This window comes from Mustelus asterias, chromosome 2, assembly GCF_964213995.1.
Source record: "Mustelus asterias chromosome 2, sMusAst1.hap1.1, whole genome shotgun sequence".
NCBI lineage: Eukaryota > Metazoa > Chordata > Chondrichthyes > Carcharhiniformes > Triakidae > Mustelus > Mustelus asterias.
The window spans coordinates 142,591,106-142,606,353 of record NC_135802.1 but is presented as its reverse complement, the minus strand read 5'-3'; the positions used below and the strand labels follow the sequence as shown (position 1 = coordinate 142,606,353).

The window sequence follows — 15,248 nt, the reverse complement described above, 5'->3', positions numbered from 1 at the left end:
CTGCCCTGAGGAGCTCCTGCTGCAATGTCCTGGGGCTGAGATGATTTACTGCCAACAAGCACAAACACCTTCCCTTGTGCAAGGTCTGATTGTAGCCTTTTTTTATAGCATCTCCCCTGATTCCCATTGATTTTAACTTTACTAGAGCTGCAATAGCTCTAATGCTGCCATAATGTTTAGGGAGGTTGCTCTTACTTCATTTCTGGAATTCAGCTTTTTTTGTTCGGGCAGTAGTTGGCCAGTTTGGATTTAGAAGTTCATAAGATATAGGAACAGAATTAGGCCATTCAGCCCATCGAGTCCGCTCCGCCATTCAATCATGGCTGATATGCTCCTCATCCCCATTTTCCTGCCTTCTCCCCATAATCCTTCAACCATCACCAATTAAAAATCTGTCCAACTCCTCCTTAAATTTACTCATTGTCACAGCATCCACACTTTGGGCTAGCGAATTCCACAGATTCACAACCCTTTGAGAGAAGTAGTTTCTCCTCGACTCTGTTTTAAATTTGCTTCCCCTTATCCTAAGACTATGACCTCTCATCCTAGAATGCCCCATAAGAAGAAGCATCCGCTCCATGTCTACTTTATCCATATCTTTTATCATTTTATATACCACAATTTGATCTCCCCTCATTCTTCTGAATTCCAGAGACTATGGGCCCAAACTGTTCAATCTCTCTTCGACAAAGCCTTTATCTCTGGAATCAATCTAGTGAACCTCCTCAGAACTGCCTCCAATGCTGCTACATCTTTCCTTGAATAAGGGGACCAAAACTGTGCACAATACTCCAGGTGCAGTCTCACCAATGCCTTGTATAGCTGCAACAATACTTCCTTACCTTTATGTTCCATTCCTTTAGCTATAAATGCCAGCATTCCATTCGCTTTCTTTATTGATTTGTCCAGCTTTTTGTGATCAGGACAAGTGAGCAAGTTTCCATTCTGTTGGGTAGATGTTACAGTTGCACTGAAACAGATTGGCTCGAGCAGTGGTTCCCCACTCCTGCCACTCAAGTGTGCCATGAAAAATGGATTCAAAATTATTAAAAATTCATGTAATTAATCTAAAACTAACCTTCGTCTTCAGCTCTGCGGTCAGCACCTCCAAGACCCGATGAATCTTGGACCTCCCGCGCAAGTGCCGGCCAGGTAGGAGCTGCACAAGCACAGTTTAGATTTTTTATGTTCGTCAGGCCCATGCACATGACCAATGGGACTTGAAGCTGAAGACAAAGGGCCCCATGCACCCACTCAGAGAGCAAACACTCAGAAAGGATGCAAAAACCCTGGGAGCAGTGAGAAAGACACTCAGAGAGGTAAGAAAATGGCATATACTATTCTGAAAACCACAACCATGCCAATAACCTGTATCTATAGTTATGTTTAGCTAATGCCTAGAGATGAGAAGGACGGCACGGTGGCACAGTGGTTAGCACTGCTGCCTCACAGTGCCAGGGATCCGGGTTCAATTCCCAGCTCAGGTGACTGTGTGGAGTTTGCACGTTCTCCCCGTGTCTGTGTGGGTTTCCACTGGGTGCTCTGGTTTCCTCCCACACTCCAAAGATGTGTGGGTTAAGTTAACTGGCCATGATAAATTGTCCCTTAGTGTCAGGGGAACTGGCAGGGTAAATACGTGCGGGATAGAAGCTGGGGTGGGATCATTGTTGGTGCAGGCTCGATGGGCTGAATGGCCTCCTGCAGGGATTCTATGAGATTCGCATTATGCTGAGACTTCTGTCTGGCACTCCAGCTTTCTCCGCTTTCCTTTTTAATTTTGTTATTGCTTTTTTCTCATGCTCCATTTTTCTACCTGAGGTACTCAAATAGCACTCAAAATATTAATACAAAAGCAAATACTGCAGATGCTGAAATCGTAGAATCCATAGAATCCCTACAGAGCAAAAGGAGGCCAATCGGCCCATTGAGTCTGCACCGACAACAATCCCACCCAGGCCCTATCCCTGTAACCCCTCATATTTACCCTGCTAATCCCCCTGACACTAAGGGTCAATTCTGCATGGCCAATTCACCTAACCCGCACATCTTTGGACTGTGAGAGGAAACCGGAGCACCCGGAGGAAACCCATGCAGACACGGGGAGAACGTGCAGACTCCACACAGAGAGTGACCAAAGCTGGGAATCGAACCTGGGTCCCTGGCGCTGTGAGGCAGCAGTGCCACTGTGCCAACATGCTGCCCCAATCTGACATATAAAGAAAAAAATGCTGGAAAAACTCAAGATGATCAGGCAGCATCCATGGAGAGAAACAGTCAACATTCACGTTGATGACCGATTCAGACTACCTTGTATGGATTGGATAACTTATTTGTGAACTGTGTCTTTAAGGAAATCAAGGTTCCCTTTATACGGTTTACATTTATATTGTATGGTTTGCATTTTCCAGGTATTGTGATAGCAGGAACTGAAGCTATCGGTATTCAGCATTGTCATGGTGAAAATCAGATGTTTGGCACCCACACATGCACAGTAGAACATGGAAACCTGTGTTTCCTGATACTCTCTGCATTTTCCGCCCACATCGCCATTCTCTCTGATCACTCCCAAAATGTATTTTGCTAGAAGGCAGGCAGTTCAGAGAGAATAGGAGGTGTGCTCAGAATTTTTTGATAGTGTGGAGGTGTGCCGTGACGTGGGAGCCACTGGGGTGGAGGCATGTCTAATTCTGGAGCAGAAGTTGTCAGCCAGGATGCTGTCAGGACCCATAGCCTTTGCTATATTCAGTGCGTTCAGCCAGCCATTTGCAGAACATCGAACTGGCTGAAGACTGGTTTCTGTGCTGGTGAGGTTCATAAGGAGGAGGGTGAGCTAGATCATCTCTTCAGCAATTCCGACTGGAGATGGTAGCAATTTCCTGAGCTCCGTCTGTTACGCTCACATGCTGGGCTCTATCATCACTGAGGGTAGGGATATTTGTGGAGCCTCCTCCTCTTCCTTATAGTTGTTTAGTTATTCACCAACATTCATAACTGGGTGTGTCAGCACTTCAGAGTTTTGATCTCGTCCATTGATTGTGGGATTACGTGACTCTGTCCAAAGCATATTGCTTCCACTGCTAATGAACATGCAGTCCTCCATTGTAGATCCATCCGTTTGGAATCTTTTTTAAAAACTATGCCTGGTGCTGTTCCAGGTATGCTGTCCTGCACTCCACATTGAACCTAGGCTGACCTGTTGGTTTGATGGTAATGGTTTTTTGTGGTATGTGGGTAATTTGACTCAGTGCACAGGTCCTTCCTTTTTTTAAAAACATGGTTGCAGAAGCATGGTAACTTAAAGGGGTCAACTTCTGCATAACCTGTGTAGGAACTTTCTGGGTGCTGTGAAACCACGTGGCTTAGAGACAACATTAAAGATGGACTACAGCGCCTCAGGGATACCAGTTTTGAGCTGCTATTTCTGTTCTGAATCTATTCTATAAATACAGTCATGGACAGATGCATCTTCAATAGGTGGATTGGTGAGGATGGGGTGAAGTAGATTTTTCCTTCGTATTGGGTCTCTCAACACCTGCCCAGTCTGGTACATATGTCCTTTAGGACTTTACCAGTTCAAACACTAGGAATGCTACCAAGCCACTCTTGATGATGGACAGTGAAGTCTCCCACCTCTCTCTCCCTCACCCCGAGAGTACATTCTGTGCCCTTGCTGCCCTCAGTGCTTCTTTCTAGTGGTGCTCACCATGGAGGAGAACTGTTTTAGCAGCCAGGAGAGGGCAGTAGGTGGGAATCAGAATTAGCACCCCTGAGGGAGGTTCCTTTGCCCATGTATGACCTGCTGACCTGAGACTTCACGGGGTTCAGAGGCAATGTTGAGGACTCCCCAGTGTAACTCGCTCAACATTGTGCACCACCACGCTGTCAGCTTCAGTGGGTCAGTCCTGCCAATGGGAAAGGTGTTCCCAAAGATAGTGATGGAAGAATCTGGGACACTGGCTAAAAGGTCTGATTCTATGGTCAGAGTTTTACTGGCACGCCCGCCCCGGTTCCGGGCAAGGCTCAGAGAACTGCATTCTCGGTTGGCTTCAGGCAGGATCGTAGGAACCTCGGACGGACGTGCTGGTAAAATTCCGTCCTTGAGTATGGTTATGTTGCTTGATTAGTCTGTGGGATAGCTTGCCTCATTTTGGCACTAGTTCCCACATGGTGGTGAGGAGGGGTTTTCAGGGTTGACTGTGCCTTTGTCCAGTGCCTGGATTTATGCTGGGTACCCCATTGAATTTTATTCTTATAAAAGTTTAAAGTTTATTTATTAGTGTAAAAAGTAGGCTTACATTATGCAATGAAGTTACTGTGAAAATCCCCTAGTCGCCACACTCCGGCGCCTGTTCGGGTACACTGAGGGAGAATTTAGCATGGCCAATGTACCTAACCAGCACGTCTTTCCGACTGTGCAAAGAAACTGGAGCACCCGGAGGGAACACACATAGACACGGGGAGAACGTGCAGACTCCGCACAGGCAGTGACCCAAGCCAGGATTTGAACCTGGGTCCCTGGTGCTGTGAGGCAGCAGTACTAACCACTGTGCCAGCAAGCTGCCCCAGACTGTGTAGATATTTTATACAGCTGACTGACTTGCTGGGCCATTTTAAAGGGGAGTTATGGGTCTAAAGTCACATGTGGGCCAGATGAGGCAAGGCAGCACATTTCCTTCCTGAAAATATGTTAAGGAATGCAACTCCAACAACACTCAAAAGTGTCAAGGCCATCCGGGACAAAGCTGCCAGTTTGATCAGCAATCCTGCCACTGCCTTAATTATCCACTCCCTCCACCACTGAGGTAAAGCGGCATCAGTGTGCAGCATCCACAAGATGCACCGTAGCAACTCAACAAGGCTCATTCGACAGCACTTTCTCAACTCACGCCCTCCACTATCTGCAAGGTCAAAAGCAGCAGATGCATGAGGACACCAGCACTTGCAAGTTCCCCTCCAAGTCACACGTCACCGTGACTGGGAAATGTGTCTCCGATCTTGCATTGTTGCCGGATCAAAATCCCAAAACTTCGCTACCTAACACCACTCTGAAAGTCGCCTTCACTGCAGAGGACATGCACTGATGGTGGGTCACCAATCGGGATGATTAGGGATTGGGAATAAACGCCGGCTTCGCCAGCCGCAACCAAATCCTATGGAAAATAAATTTTAAAAATTGGGGTTGCCAACTCTGGTTCCTGGAAGTTTTGTTACATGACCATCTGCCTTTAACCACGCCACCCATTCAAACATCCTTTTTTCAAACCTCCGACATAGTTACAGATAATAAGCAAAAGTATTCAATGAGAGCAGGAGAACATTTTGTTTTACTGGCCCAAAAATGTCCCTCCTATGTTTGCAGCCATGTTTAATTCCTGAAGACTACGGGGCAATCCTGGGGAAAGGCAAGTTTAGGAAGGGCTGTAGCTGTTATGCAGACTATAGTTTGGCAGAGTGAGCACCATTAAGAAATGACTGCCACACACATTCTTTTATCTCAAACTCCACCCATACTGAGGGAACAGTTGCTGAATTTTAATATCAAATTAAAAGAAATTCTCATTTTACACAGGAGGCTTTTGGGATTCAAAAAAGAAAATTTGAGATAAGGAAGCAAAAGGCATGGGAGCTCGGTGCAATCAGGCAATGTTATAGGCAAGAAGATAGAGGGATTCATTTGGAAGCCCTTAAAATATTCAAGTGTAATATTCAAGCAAGTACAAAAAGATGTAGCGTTTCACAATGTTCCGCTGCCTTCATTTGATTTTTTTCCCCCTGATAGCTTTGAGCTCCTGCATTGCACAGAGAATAGAAAATGATAAAAAAAAGTCTTCAAAATGGATGTGACAAGATTTCTTCCCTCTTCCCCCCGCCATCTTCACAAAAACAGGAACTCATCTCAACTACACTGTGACGGAGTATGGCGTGCTTTCTAAACCACATATACATTTTTTAAAAGCACTAAGCAAACAGGGGAAATGCAAATCCTGCTCAAGAATTAAACCCTGAGTTTTCCACCCATTTAAGAGGATCCTTGCAAGGTTTCAGAATTTTGCCATTCACCCACACCCCCACGCACCTCACTCGGTCAAGAATACCACAGGGGGAGGGGGACTTTAGAGACTTTAACAATTTATTATAAGACTGTAACCTCCAACCACACTGAACCGAAAGTGGCTCTCCTTAATAAATCCAGACAGTACGTCGCTGCAATAATGTTTGTCCCTTTAAAAGTGAAAAGCAACTTGAAAGCAAAACCCAAGGATCTCGGTCATTGTGTGCATGGAGACAGAAACTTTACAGGCGTAATAGAACAGTCCGGAACTTTCCTGAATAGCATGCAAATCTAGTCAACGCATGTCCAATCCAATACCTTCTCATAGGCATCTGACCTGAGGAAAAGTGACAGCACTGAGTTCTGAGCTGAACCCAAGAGACAAGAAAAATGTTTTGAACTGAAAACTTTGCCCTTTATGCGGAAGCTCCAAAAATCTCACTACATTATTAGCACAGTTTAACCAATACACTAAATGATTTTTAATATAAAGACTTGTGCCAATAAAACCCAAACTCAGATCGGGAACAAAACAGCTTCAGCCCTTAATATTCATGTGAGCAAAGACAGCAAAACCCTTGGCAACAGAGAAAGGTTTTTTTCCCAAAGAAAAAGGCTACTTCAGACATTGCCCTGTGTCACAGTATGTCAGCCATTTTTCCATGCAGTTATGCAGTGGAATAATTTTCAACTGGTCCTTTGGGAATATCCAATGAAATTGTCAATTTAGCACAGTATATCACATGTCGGATGATAATTGAATGGAGTTGGAAATGGTAATCCATGATTTAGATCTTCTTGGGCCTTGTTCTCCAAGGAGGACAACTCATTGAGAATAGCATGTTGAAACAAAATGGTGCATTGGTTCTCTCGGTGCTAACAGATAGAAGCCACTGTGTCTGGGTGCAAGTAAGAGGAAAGGTTCTCCTTCAAATGCAGTGACAATTGGAAAAACCTGCATTCCAAAAGTGCACCTCCTAGCTGCAGACTAAAGAATGGCTGCTGGAAGAAGCGATCATAGGGGCGGTGAACCCCCAAGAGAATTGAATAAGCAAAAAAGAAAGGATTTTGAAACGGGAGAGGGAAGGAAAGTTACATACGTACGTGAATTCATTCATGGGACGTGAGGGCCATTGGGTACCCACAATTGCCCTTGAGAAGGTGATGGTGAGCCACCTTCTTGTACCACGACAGTCCGTGTGGTGTAGGTACGCCCACAGTAAGTTCCAGTACTTTGATGCAATGATCAGAAAGAAACAGCGACATAGTTCCACATCAGGATGACGTTTGACTTGGAGGGGAACTTGCAGTTGGCAGTGTTCCCGTACATTTGCTGCCCTTGGTGTTCGGGGGCGGTCAAGGACGCGGGTTTGCAAGGTGTTGTCAAAAAAGCCTTGCGGGGTTTCTGCAGTGCATCTTACAAATGGTACACACTGCTGTCACTGTGTATCCGTGGTGGAGTACTGAATGTCACCCCAATCCACCACCTTAAACAAACTGTTAACCTTTCTCTGTAACACTAAAGTTGGTCTCTTTCTTAACGGCATTCATCCCCTGGGAAATAAAACAACACAAAAGAAGCTGTCACTCACCTGGGATCCTTCTGAATGCTGTCGATGGAAGGTGACCGTGCCAAGGTGCCCTCAGGTGGGATGGCTGGTCCAGACTTGCTGTACGGTGATTCCACTGAGGGACAGTACTGCAGTGTCCGGTAAGGGTCCCCGTAATTGGCTGCCGGGCCGGTGGCGTAGCTGGGCCTCTGGTAGGTCGCCGTGTTCTGGCTGCCCGTGCGCTGCAAGGGTACGGAGTCAACAGCAGGGGAGGACGGGGCTACAGTGGGAAAGTAGGGACAAAGCAAAAAACTGAGGACCTGCTCACAGAAATGGTTCACCAGGTCTAGGCAAAAGGAACACCACAGATATGTACAGGGGGGGTTTGAGGGGGGACACAAAATTAACGTCAGAATCCTCTTAAGCAGAACAGTCAGAACATAAAAACAAAACACATTTCACGCCTACTTAAAACTTTGAAAAGATTGTTGCCTTTTAATCACCTTTAATTATGATGAGCCCTTGATTCCCTGACAGCTCACTGAGTTTATCATGAGGTAATAATATAAAGGGATATCAATCAAAGATGAGCAAATCAAGTTGAGTCCAAATCCGCACTGATCTCAAGAATCTGTATTTCTATAGTGCATTTTCACAACCTCTGGACGTCCCAGAGCCCTTTATAGCTAACAAATTACTTCCACATTGCCAGTTGTGACTCTGTTGATAGCTCTCTCATGCTTGCATCAGAAGGTTGTGAGCCTAAGTGCGACTACAGAGGTCTACATGAAAAATCTAGGCTGACACTTCAGTGCGGTACTGAGGGAACGCTGTACCATCTTTCAGATGAGACATTAGATGGAAACTCTCAAGTGAATGTAAAAATCTCGGCATTATTTCGGAGATGAGCTGTGGGGCGGCACGGTGGCAGAGTGATTGGCACTGCTACCTCACCAGGAACCCGGGTTCAATTCCAGCCTCGGACTGTCTGTGTGGAGTTTGCACGTTCCCACCGTGTCTGCGTGGGTTTCCTCCGGGTTCCTCCCACAGTCCAAAGATGTACGGATTAGGTTGATTGGCCGTGCTAAATTGCCCCTTAGTATCAGGGAGCCTAACAGGATAAATAATTGGGGTTAAGGGATAGGGCCTGGATTGGATTGTGGTCGGTGCAGGCCCGATGGGCCAAATGGCTTCCTTCTGCGCTGTAGGGATTCTATGTTTCTAGGAATTATTCCTCGTGTGCTGGTCTTGATTAAAGGTCTTGATTAGGCCTTGATTAAAGCCTCAATCAAGGCCTAAAGAGAGATTATCAGGTGTTTTTTATATTTCTGCCGTAAGTCTCACATTTCCTACATTACAACACTGACTTGGCTTCATACTTCATTGGCCGTAAAGTACTTGGAAAATCCTGAGGGATTTCTTTTTCACTGCTGATTCATTTAGCTAATGTATTAAATTGGAATACTGACTGCATTGTGAAGTTTGTGTCTTTGGTCTTGAAATCAAAACCTGCCAGCAATCAGAAAAAAGCCTAAACAGGCAAAACGAGGAGTAAACTCATTTGAAATGAATCTAGGCAGTTGCTTTGAAGGGAATTTGCAGTAAAAAGTCCAGGCTGGCTGAGAATAGAGTTACATTGAATGAAGAGGATGTATGTGGAAATCCCAAAGCTTCAAATAGTCTTCAGTAACCTGCTTCATCCTGTAGGTTTTGGGTTAAAAACTGATGTTGTGAATCTGATGTTTACAGAGCAATAATTTATAGATTATTATGGTCAGTGGGAGAAAGCTGAATTAGAACATCGACCGTGATTCTCCCATCCCGGTGGGAGATTCTCACATCGGCCGATTAGCGGGGGTCGCACGAACATTCGCGCCCCAATAGCGTCTCCCATAGCCGGATTTCCGGCAGCGTCAGCTCCACGCCGGAAATCGGTGGGAGGCGCCAAGACCATTTCAATGGTCATTTAAATATAATTTAACTGAAGTCTCTGGACTCGTGAGCATCTCCCCCCCGCCCCACCAGAGTGGTTCACTCCAGCAAGGATTACAGTAGCTCCCCACTAACGGGGAATTAATGGCCCAATCCTGCTAGAGTGAAGGGGAGGCAATTGGGGCCACCCAGAGGTTGGGGCGGGTGCCCCCTGAGCATTGACGCCTTGGCAGTGCCAGCCTAGGCTCCCTGACGCAGCCCAAGGGGCACACTGGCACTGCCCATCAGGCATGGGGCCAGGGCCTGGTGGGGCGATTGGTGGGGGGGCCCGCTGCCACTCTGCAGTAGGGATTGGTGGGAAAAGGAGGGCGGCCAGTGATCGGGGCAGGCTGGGGGTGTGGTCAGCCTGCTCAGAGGGATCAGGACTGCAGGGAGAGTGTGTCAGCACTGTTGGGGGGGGTGGGGGTGGGGAGCGGCTGGAGATCGGGAGATCAGCGTGGGCTGGGGCAAGAGGGCTGGAGAGCGGGGCAGGTCGAGAGGGGGCCGGTTTGGGGCTGACCTGGGAATGGTCGAGAGGGCCAGCGTTGCGGGGGTCATGGGCTGGCCAGCAATCGAGCTTGCCTGGAACCAGGAGGTCAGCAGACAGGGGCCACTGCGCATGCATTGATCCCGGCACATGGGCAGTGGCCCACTCAGCGCAATGCTGCCGGCCTCTCCAGCGGGAATAGACCCCGCCCCTGAATTTTAATGATAGACACACTGGTGATCTGTGCAGTGCACAGAGTGTGGGAGACTCGTCTCTGAACTCCCACTGAAATAATCAGCGCGAATTACTCCAGTTTTCACGTGCATTTGTTTGGGAACTAATGGATTGCTTCTTCTTCACATATTGCTGACCCTGTACCTTTAATAATGTTTAAATCATGGTTTAGGAGGAATGAAGACAATGGAAAGGCGAACATTGACTCAGGTTCTTACAGGGAAGGGAAAGGTGGCACAGTGGTTAACCCTGCAGCCTCACAACGCCAGGGACCGGGATATAATTCCGGCCTGGGGTCACTGTCTGTGCGGAGTTTACACGTTCTCCCCGTGTCTGCATGGGTTTCCTTTGGGTGCTCCGGTTTCCTCCCAGACTCCAAAGATGTGAGAGTTAGGTTGATTGGTCATGCTAAATAGCCCCTTAGTGGGATCAGGAGGGGAAAGGGCCTGGGTGGGATTATTGTCGGTATAGGTTCGATGGGCCGAATGCCCTCCTCCTGCACTATTGGGATTCTATGACTCGATGCGTACCTTGACCAGGGGCCAATGGGGTAGCACTCGCTATCACTATCCAGTGAAGGTACATTTGGATGTTGGATCAGGTCATTTTCTGGAGTATTGAACTGCAGCGGTTATGGTACGAATCCCAAAGAATTTGTGAAAAAGCTAAGAACAAGACTTTGTTAAAAAGCCAGCTTGCGTCTCATGGGAGGGAGCCTGATGGTCTTAAAAAGTCTGGCTGAGATGTGGCGCCGATCCCACGTCGCGCACTTGACTCTGAACTGTCCGTTCGGACCACTCAGCTCTAAACAGTGCCTTTTCTTGGCAACTGAATACACAATACCGACATTCTGGGAATAAGATGAGGTTTGGCATTGATGCTGCTCCCCATGGTCTAATACATGACTCACTTGCACTCACTTTCAGGGGCAGCTGGCACTCATGGTATCACAGCCAACAGGAGGAGAGGAGTAAATCATTATTAATAGCTCGCTGTCTGCACAGCATCATGCTCAGTACTCTTGAAAGCAGCTCTTAAAAAATGGATGTGCTAATCTGTACTGAATTAGCTGATCTGATTACAATTAGGGATCCCTAACCGGCCTCTGGATCCATGCATAAGGGAAAGGAAAACTGGCCAGATTCCAGTGCCCGATTGCTACCGTTGACTCCTGGTAGAGGTATGTATATAGAACTGGAGGTGGGATTTTCCAGCCATGCTCACCTCAAAACCGGAAAATCCCACCCGAGGTCAACGGACCTTTGCGTGGTCCATCACCCCTGCTACGTTTCCCGGGAAAATTCCGGTCTGGGCGAGGGCTGTTCCATAATAAACTTGAAAGATTTTTCCCTCCCGCTACCAAATGACAACAACAGCATTTATGTAGTGCCTTTAATGTGGTCAAAGCATCCCACGCTGCAGAAGCATCATCGGACTTAAACGTGACATTAGGACAGGTGACCAAAAGTTGATCAAACAGGTTAGGTTTTAGAGGCTGGCTGAATGGAGGATAGTGGGGCAGAGAGATGTAGAGAGGCAATTCCAGAGCTTAGATCCTAGGCAGCTGAAGGCACGGCTGTCAATGGTGGGGGGGTGGGGGTAAGGAAGTAGTTAACAGATAAAGGCTGTGGGGGGAATGGAGGATGGTACAGTGATGGGGGGAGGGGTAAGGTCATGAAGGGATTTGAAAAAAAGGATGAGAATTTTAATAGGTTACCAACAATTGCAAAAGGGCGTGCAAATGACTAATGCCTATTTGCTTAGGTAACAGAAGTCAACAAGTGCCCAAGGAAGAGAGGCCCAGCAGGAAGTAAACAGAAGAGGAAGAAAACAAAATGTGTGTGTTTACATTCCAGCACTTAGGCAAAACAATGAATGGTGATATGGAGCATTCATGGCTGGTAATGGAATGCACTTTTAGTTAACTGTGTTGTCGAACAAGCATCAGACCTTGGGCCAGATTATAAGGCCACATGTTTCTTCCACGGGATAGTGCCGGGGGCGCAAGGTCCAGCGAAACCCGGAAACTGTGAATCATGCTGACGAGATCGCAATCTCCGAAATTCGCTGTCCCTCGCCGGGGACCTAATCAGGTTCACATCCACTACACATTTAAATAAATTTCAATGTAATTAAAGCACCCGCTCGCCACATGATCCCCCTTGCCGTATTTTCTAACACCCAGACATGAACCTGTTTTGGGGATCCCCCCAGGGGTATAAAGGTGATCATAGTCCCCGAGTGGGGAGGGACATGACCAGGCAGTGACATGGCAGTGCCCTGGCACTACCCCCCGACTCTGCCCCCAGCTTGGTGCAGCTGGACTTTGCTGATATGTTTAGGACCTACCCCTCAAAATGACAGTGGGCGGAATTTTGCAAGAAAAATTATAAATGCCCAGCAAGCATGAAAATGGGAGAGTTGCAGATCCATTTCTGGGTGAGTTTTTACACAGTAAGAAGTCTCACAACACCAGGTTAAAGTCCAACAGGTTTATTTGGTAGCAAATACCATAAGCTTTCGGAGCGCTGCTCCTTCATTTCCACTCCATCTGACGAAGGAGCAGTGCTCCGAAAGCTTATGGTATTTGCTACCAAATAAACCTGTTGGACCTTAACCTGGTGTTGTGAGACTTCTTACTGTGTTCACCCCAGTCCACGCCGGCATCCCCACATCATGAGTTTTTACACCCAATCTTGTCCACATAGTGCATGAAAAAATGGGTGAGACTTTCTAGCTACTGGAGGCAGTGGGCAAGGCTTAATTCATCAGCCAGCAGTAGAGGGAGCTATTGCGCATGTGCAGAACAACAGAGGCCTGATAGAGAGAAAGAGAGTGGACAGGTCTCTGCTGCTGGAGCCAGCAGCACAGGCCTGTGTTGGGGAGGTGAGCCCGAGACCTCAGTGGTGGGAAGATTTATTCAGGCTCTGACTGGGGCGCCGTCTAACGATGGAGACCAGTGGAGCCGGGTTTTGCCAGCAAGTTTAGGCCCCGCCCCCTGTATGGCGGTGTGAAACACGCCCCCTTGATTTTAATGACAGGGTGTGGCGGGAACAGGAGAGAAAACTGGAGTGTTTCTCAGCCTATATCTGCCATTTTCTGGTCAGATTCCGCTGCTTGTTTACTTAATAACAGATTTTGTCTGACAATTGAACTTTTCTTTTTACCCATACAGTTGTGGTATCATTACTCTGTGCATTTGGTTTGTTTAACTAGTCTAACTGACACGTGGTCTATTTAAATAACGCAAATGACTCCTAAGTTTAACTAATGCAAATTACATGAGACACATTTAAATGGTTCAAATGACTCGCCATACATTTAAATAGTGTAAATGACATGAGGAACATTTAAACAGTGTGAATGACTCGCAACATATTTAAATAATGGAAGTGTCACACGGCACACTAAAGTAATGCTAATCACACGTGGTGCATTTAAATAGTACGAATGACACTTGGGCCATTCAAATCGTGAAAAAGGCTCTTCCTTTGTCCAAGTCAATTATAGAGAACAAAATGTTTCTGATAACATCCATTTTTAAAAACCCTTTGGCCAAATTAATTCCCAGAACAACTAATTAGCAAGCCGCAGGCTTCAGCAGTATTTAACTACATAGCACTGGCTTCCTCCATGATCATTGATCGGGTTATAGTGTTAGTCCCCTCGGGTGTGTTGTGTAAAGGGAAGGCAATTCACGTTGCCGCAGGACTGGCAAACTTGTGAAATGTCACACCACCTCATCGAATTCTCAAACATGATGGGGGCAGCACGGTGGCACAGTGGTTAGCACTGCTGCCTCACAGCGGCGAGGACCCGGGTTCGATTCCCGGCTTGGGTCACTGTCTGTGTGGAGTCCGCACATTCTCCTCGTGTCTGCGTGGGTTTCCTCCCACAGTCCAAAGATGTGCGAGTTAGTTTGATTGGCCATGCTAAATTGATGCTGTCAGGGGGATTAGCGGGGTAAATGTGTGGGGCTGCAGGAATAGGGCCTGGGTGGGATTGGGGTTGGTACAGATTTGACGGGCCGAATGGCCTCCTGCTGTACTGGAGGGATTCTATGATATTGCAGTGGGGTGATTCATGTAAAAGTGACGCATCAACTCAAAGGGCAGAACCTGATCAAAAAATGGCAAAGTGTTAGAGTCATAGAGGTTTACAGCATGGAAACAGGCCCTTCGACCCAACTTGTCCATGCCACCCAATATTTTAAACCCCTAAGCTAGTCCCAATTGCCCACATTTGGCCCATATCCCCCTGTACCCATCTTACCCATGTAACTGTCTAAACACTTTTTAAAAGACAAAATTGTACCCGCCTCTACTACCACCTTTGGCAGCTTGTTCCAGACACTCACCACTCTCTGTGTGAAAGAATTGCCCCTCTGGACCCTTTTGTATCCCTCCCCTCTCACCTTAAACCTATGCCCTCTAGTTTTAGACTCTCCTACCTTTGGGAAAAGATATTGACTATCTGGCTGATCTGTGCCCCTCATTACTTTATAGACCTCTATAAGATCACCCCTCAGCCTCCTACGCTCCAGAGGAAAAAAGTCCCAGTCTATCCAGCCTCTCCCTACCAGGGTCTGACTGAAAACCAGTGTGTTTCCCTCCAGTGAAGTTTACTCTCTAGATCTTCCGGCACTTTGTGAAAGAAAGAAAACAGGAGGGCATGTTTCACACCATCATGTCAAGGAGTGGGGCCCAAACATGCCAGTAAAGCTCGGCTATACTGTGATCAGAGGAAAATATAACCGTCCTCCCCTCATCCTACCCCGCTACCGACGTTTCAGGATCTTCCCTGCCCTTACGATCAAAGTCGGCATCACCCTCTCTCTCCCCCCACCCCCACACCAAAAGTCATTCCCGACATCGGACCCCTTCCTCACTCCCTCAACAGTCCATTGCCAGCATTGGACCTCCCTCCACTCCCAAACAGTCAACGCCAGCACTGC

The 15,248-nt window shown here is 47.2% G+C and overlaps 1 protein-coding gene across 3 annotated transcripts in view; it reads right to left on the bottom strand.

Annotated features, from left to right (window-relative positions):
- ctnnd2b (catenin (cadherin-associated protein), delta 2b) overlaps window positions 1-15,248 on the bottom strand; it is a 778,554-nt gene that overhangs the window by 287,744 nt on the left and 475,562 nt on the right. The window contains exon 8 of one of the 3 annotated variants that reach the window (XM_078229049.1): window positions 7,645-7,882. In XM_078229049.1, coding sequence (XP_078085175.1) covers window positions 7,645-7,882 — 238 coding nt within the window. Of the gene's footprint in view, window positions 1-7,644; window positions 7,949-15,248 lie in introns of all 3 variants that reach the window. The other 2 variants (XM_078229027.1, XM_078229038.1) reach the window with 2 other exon arrangements.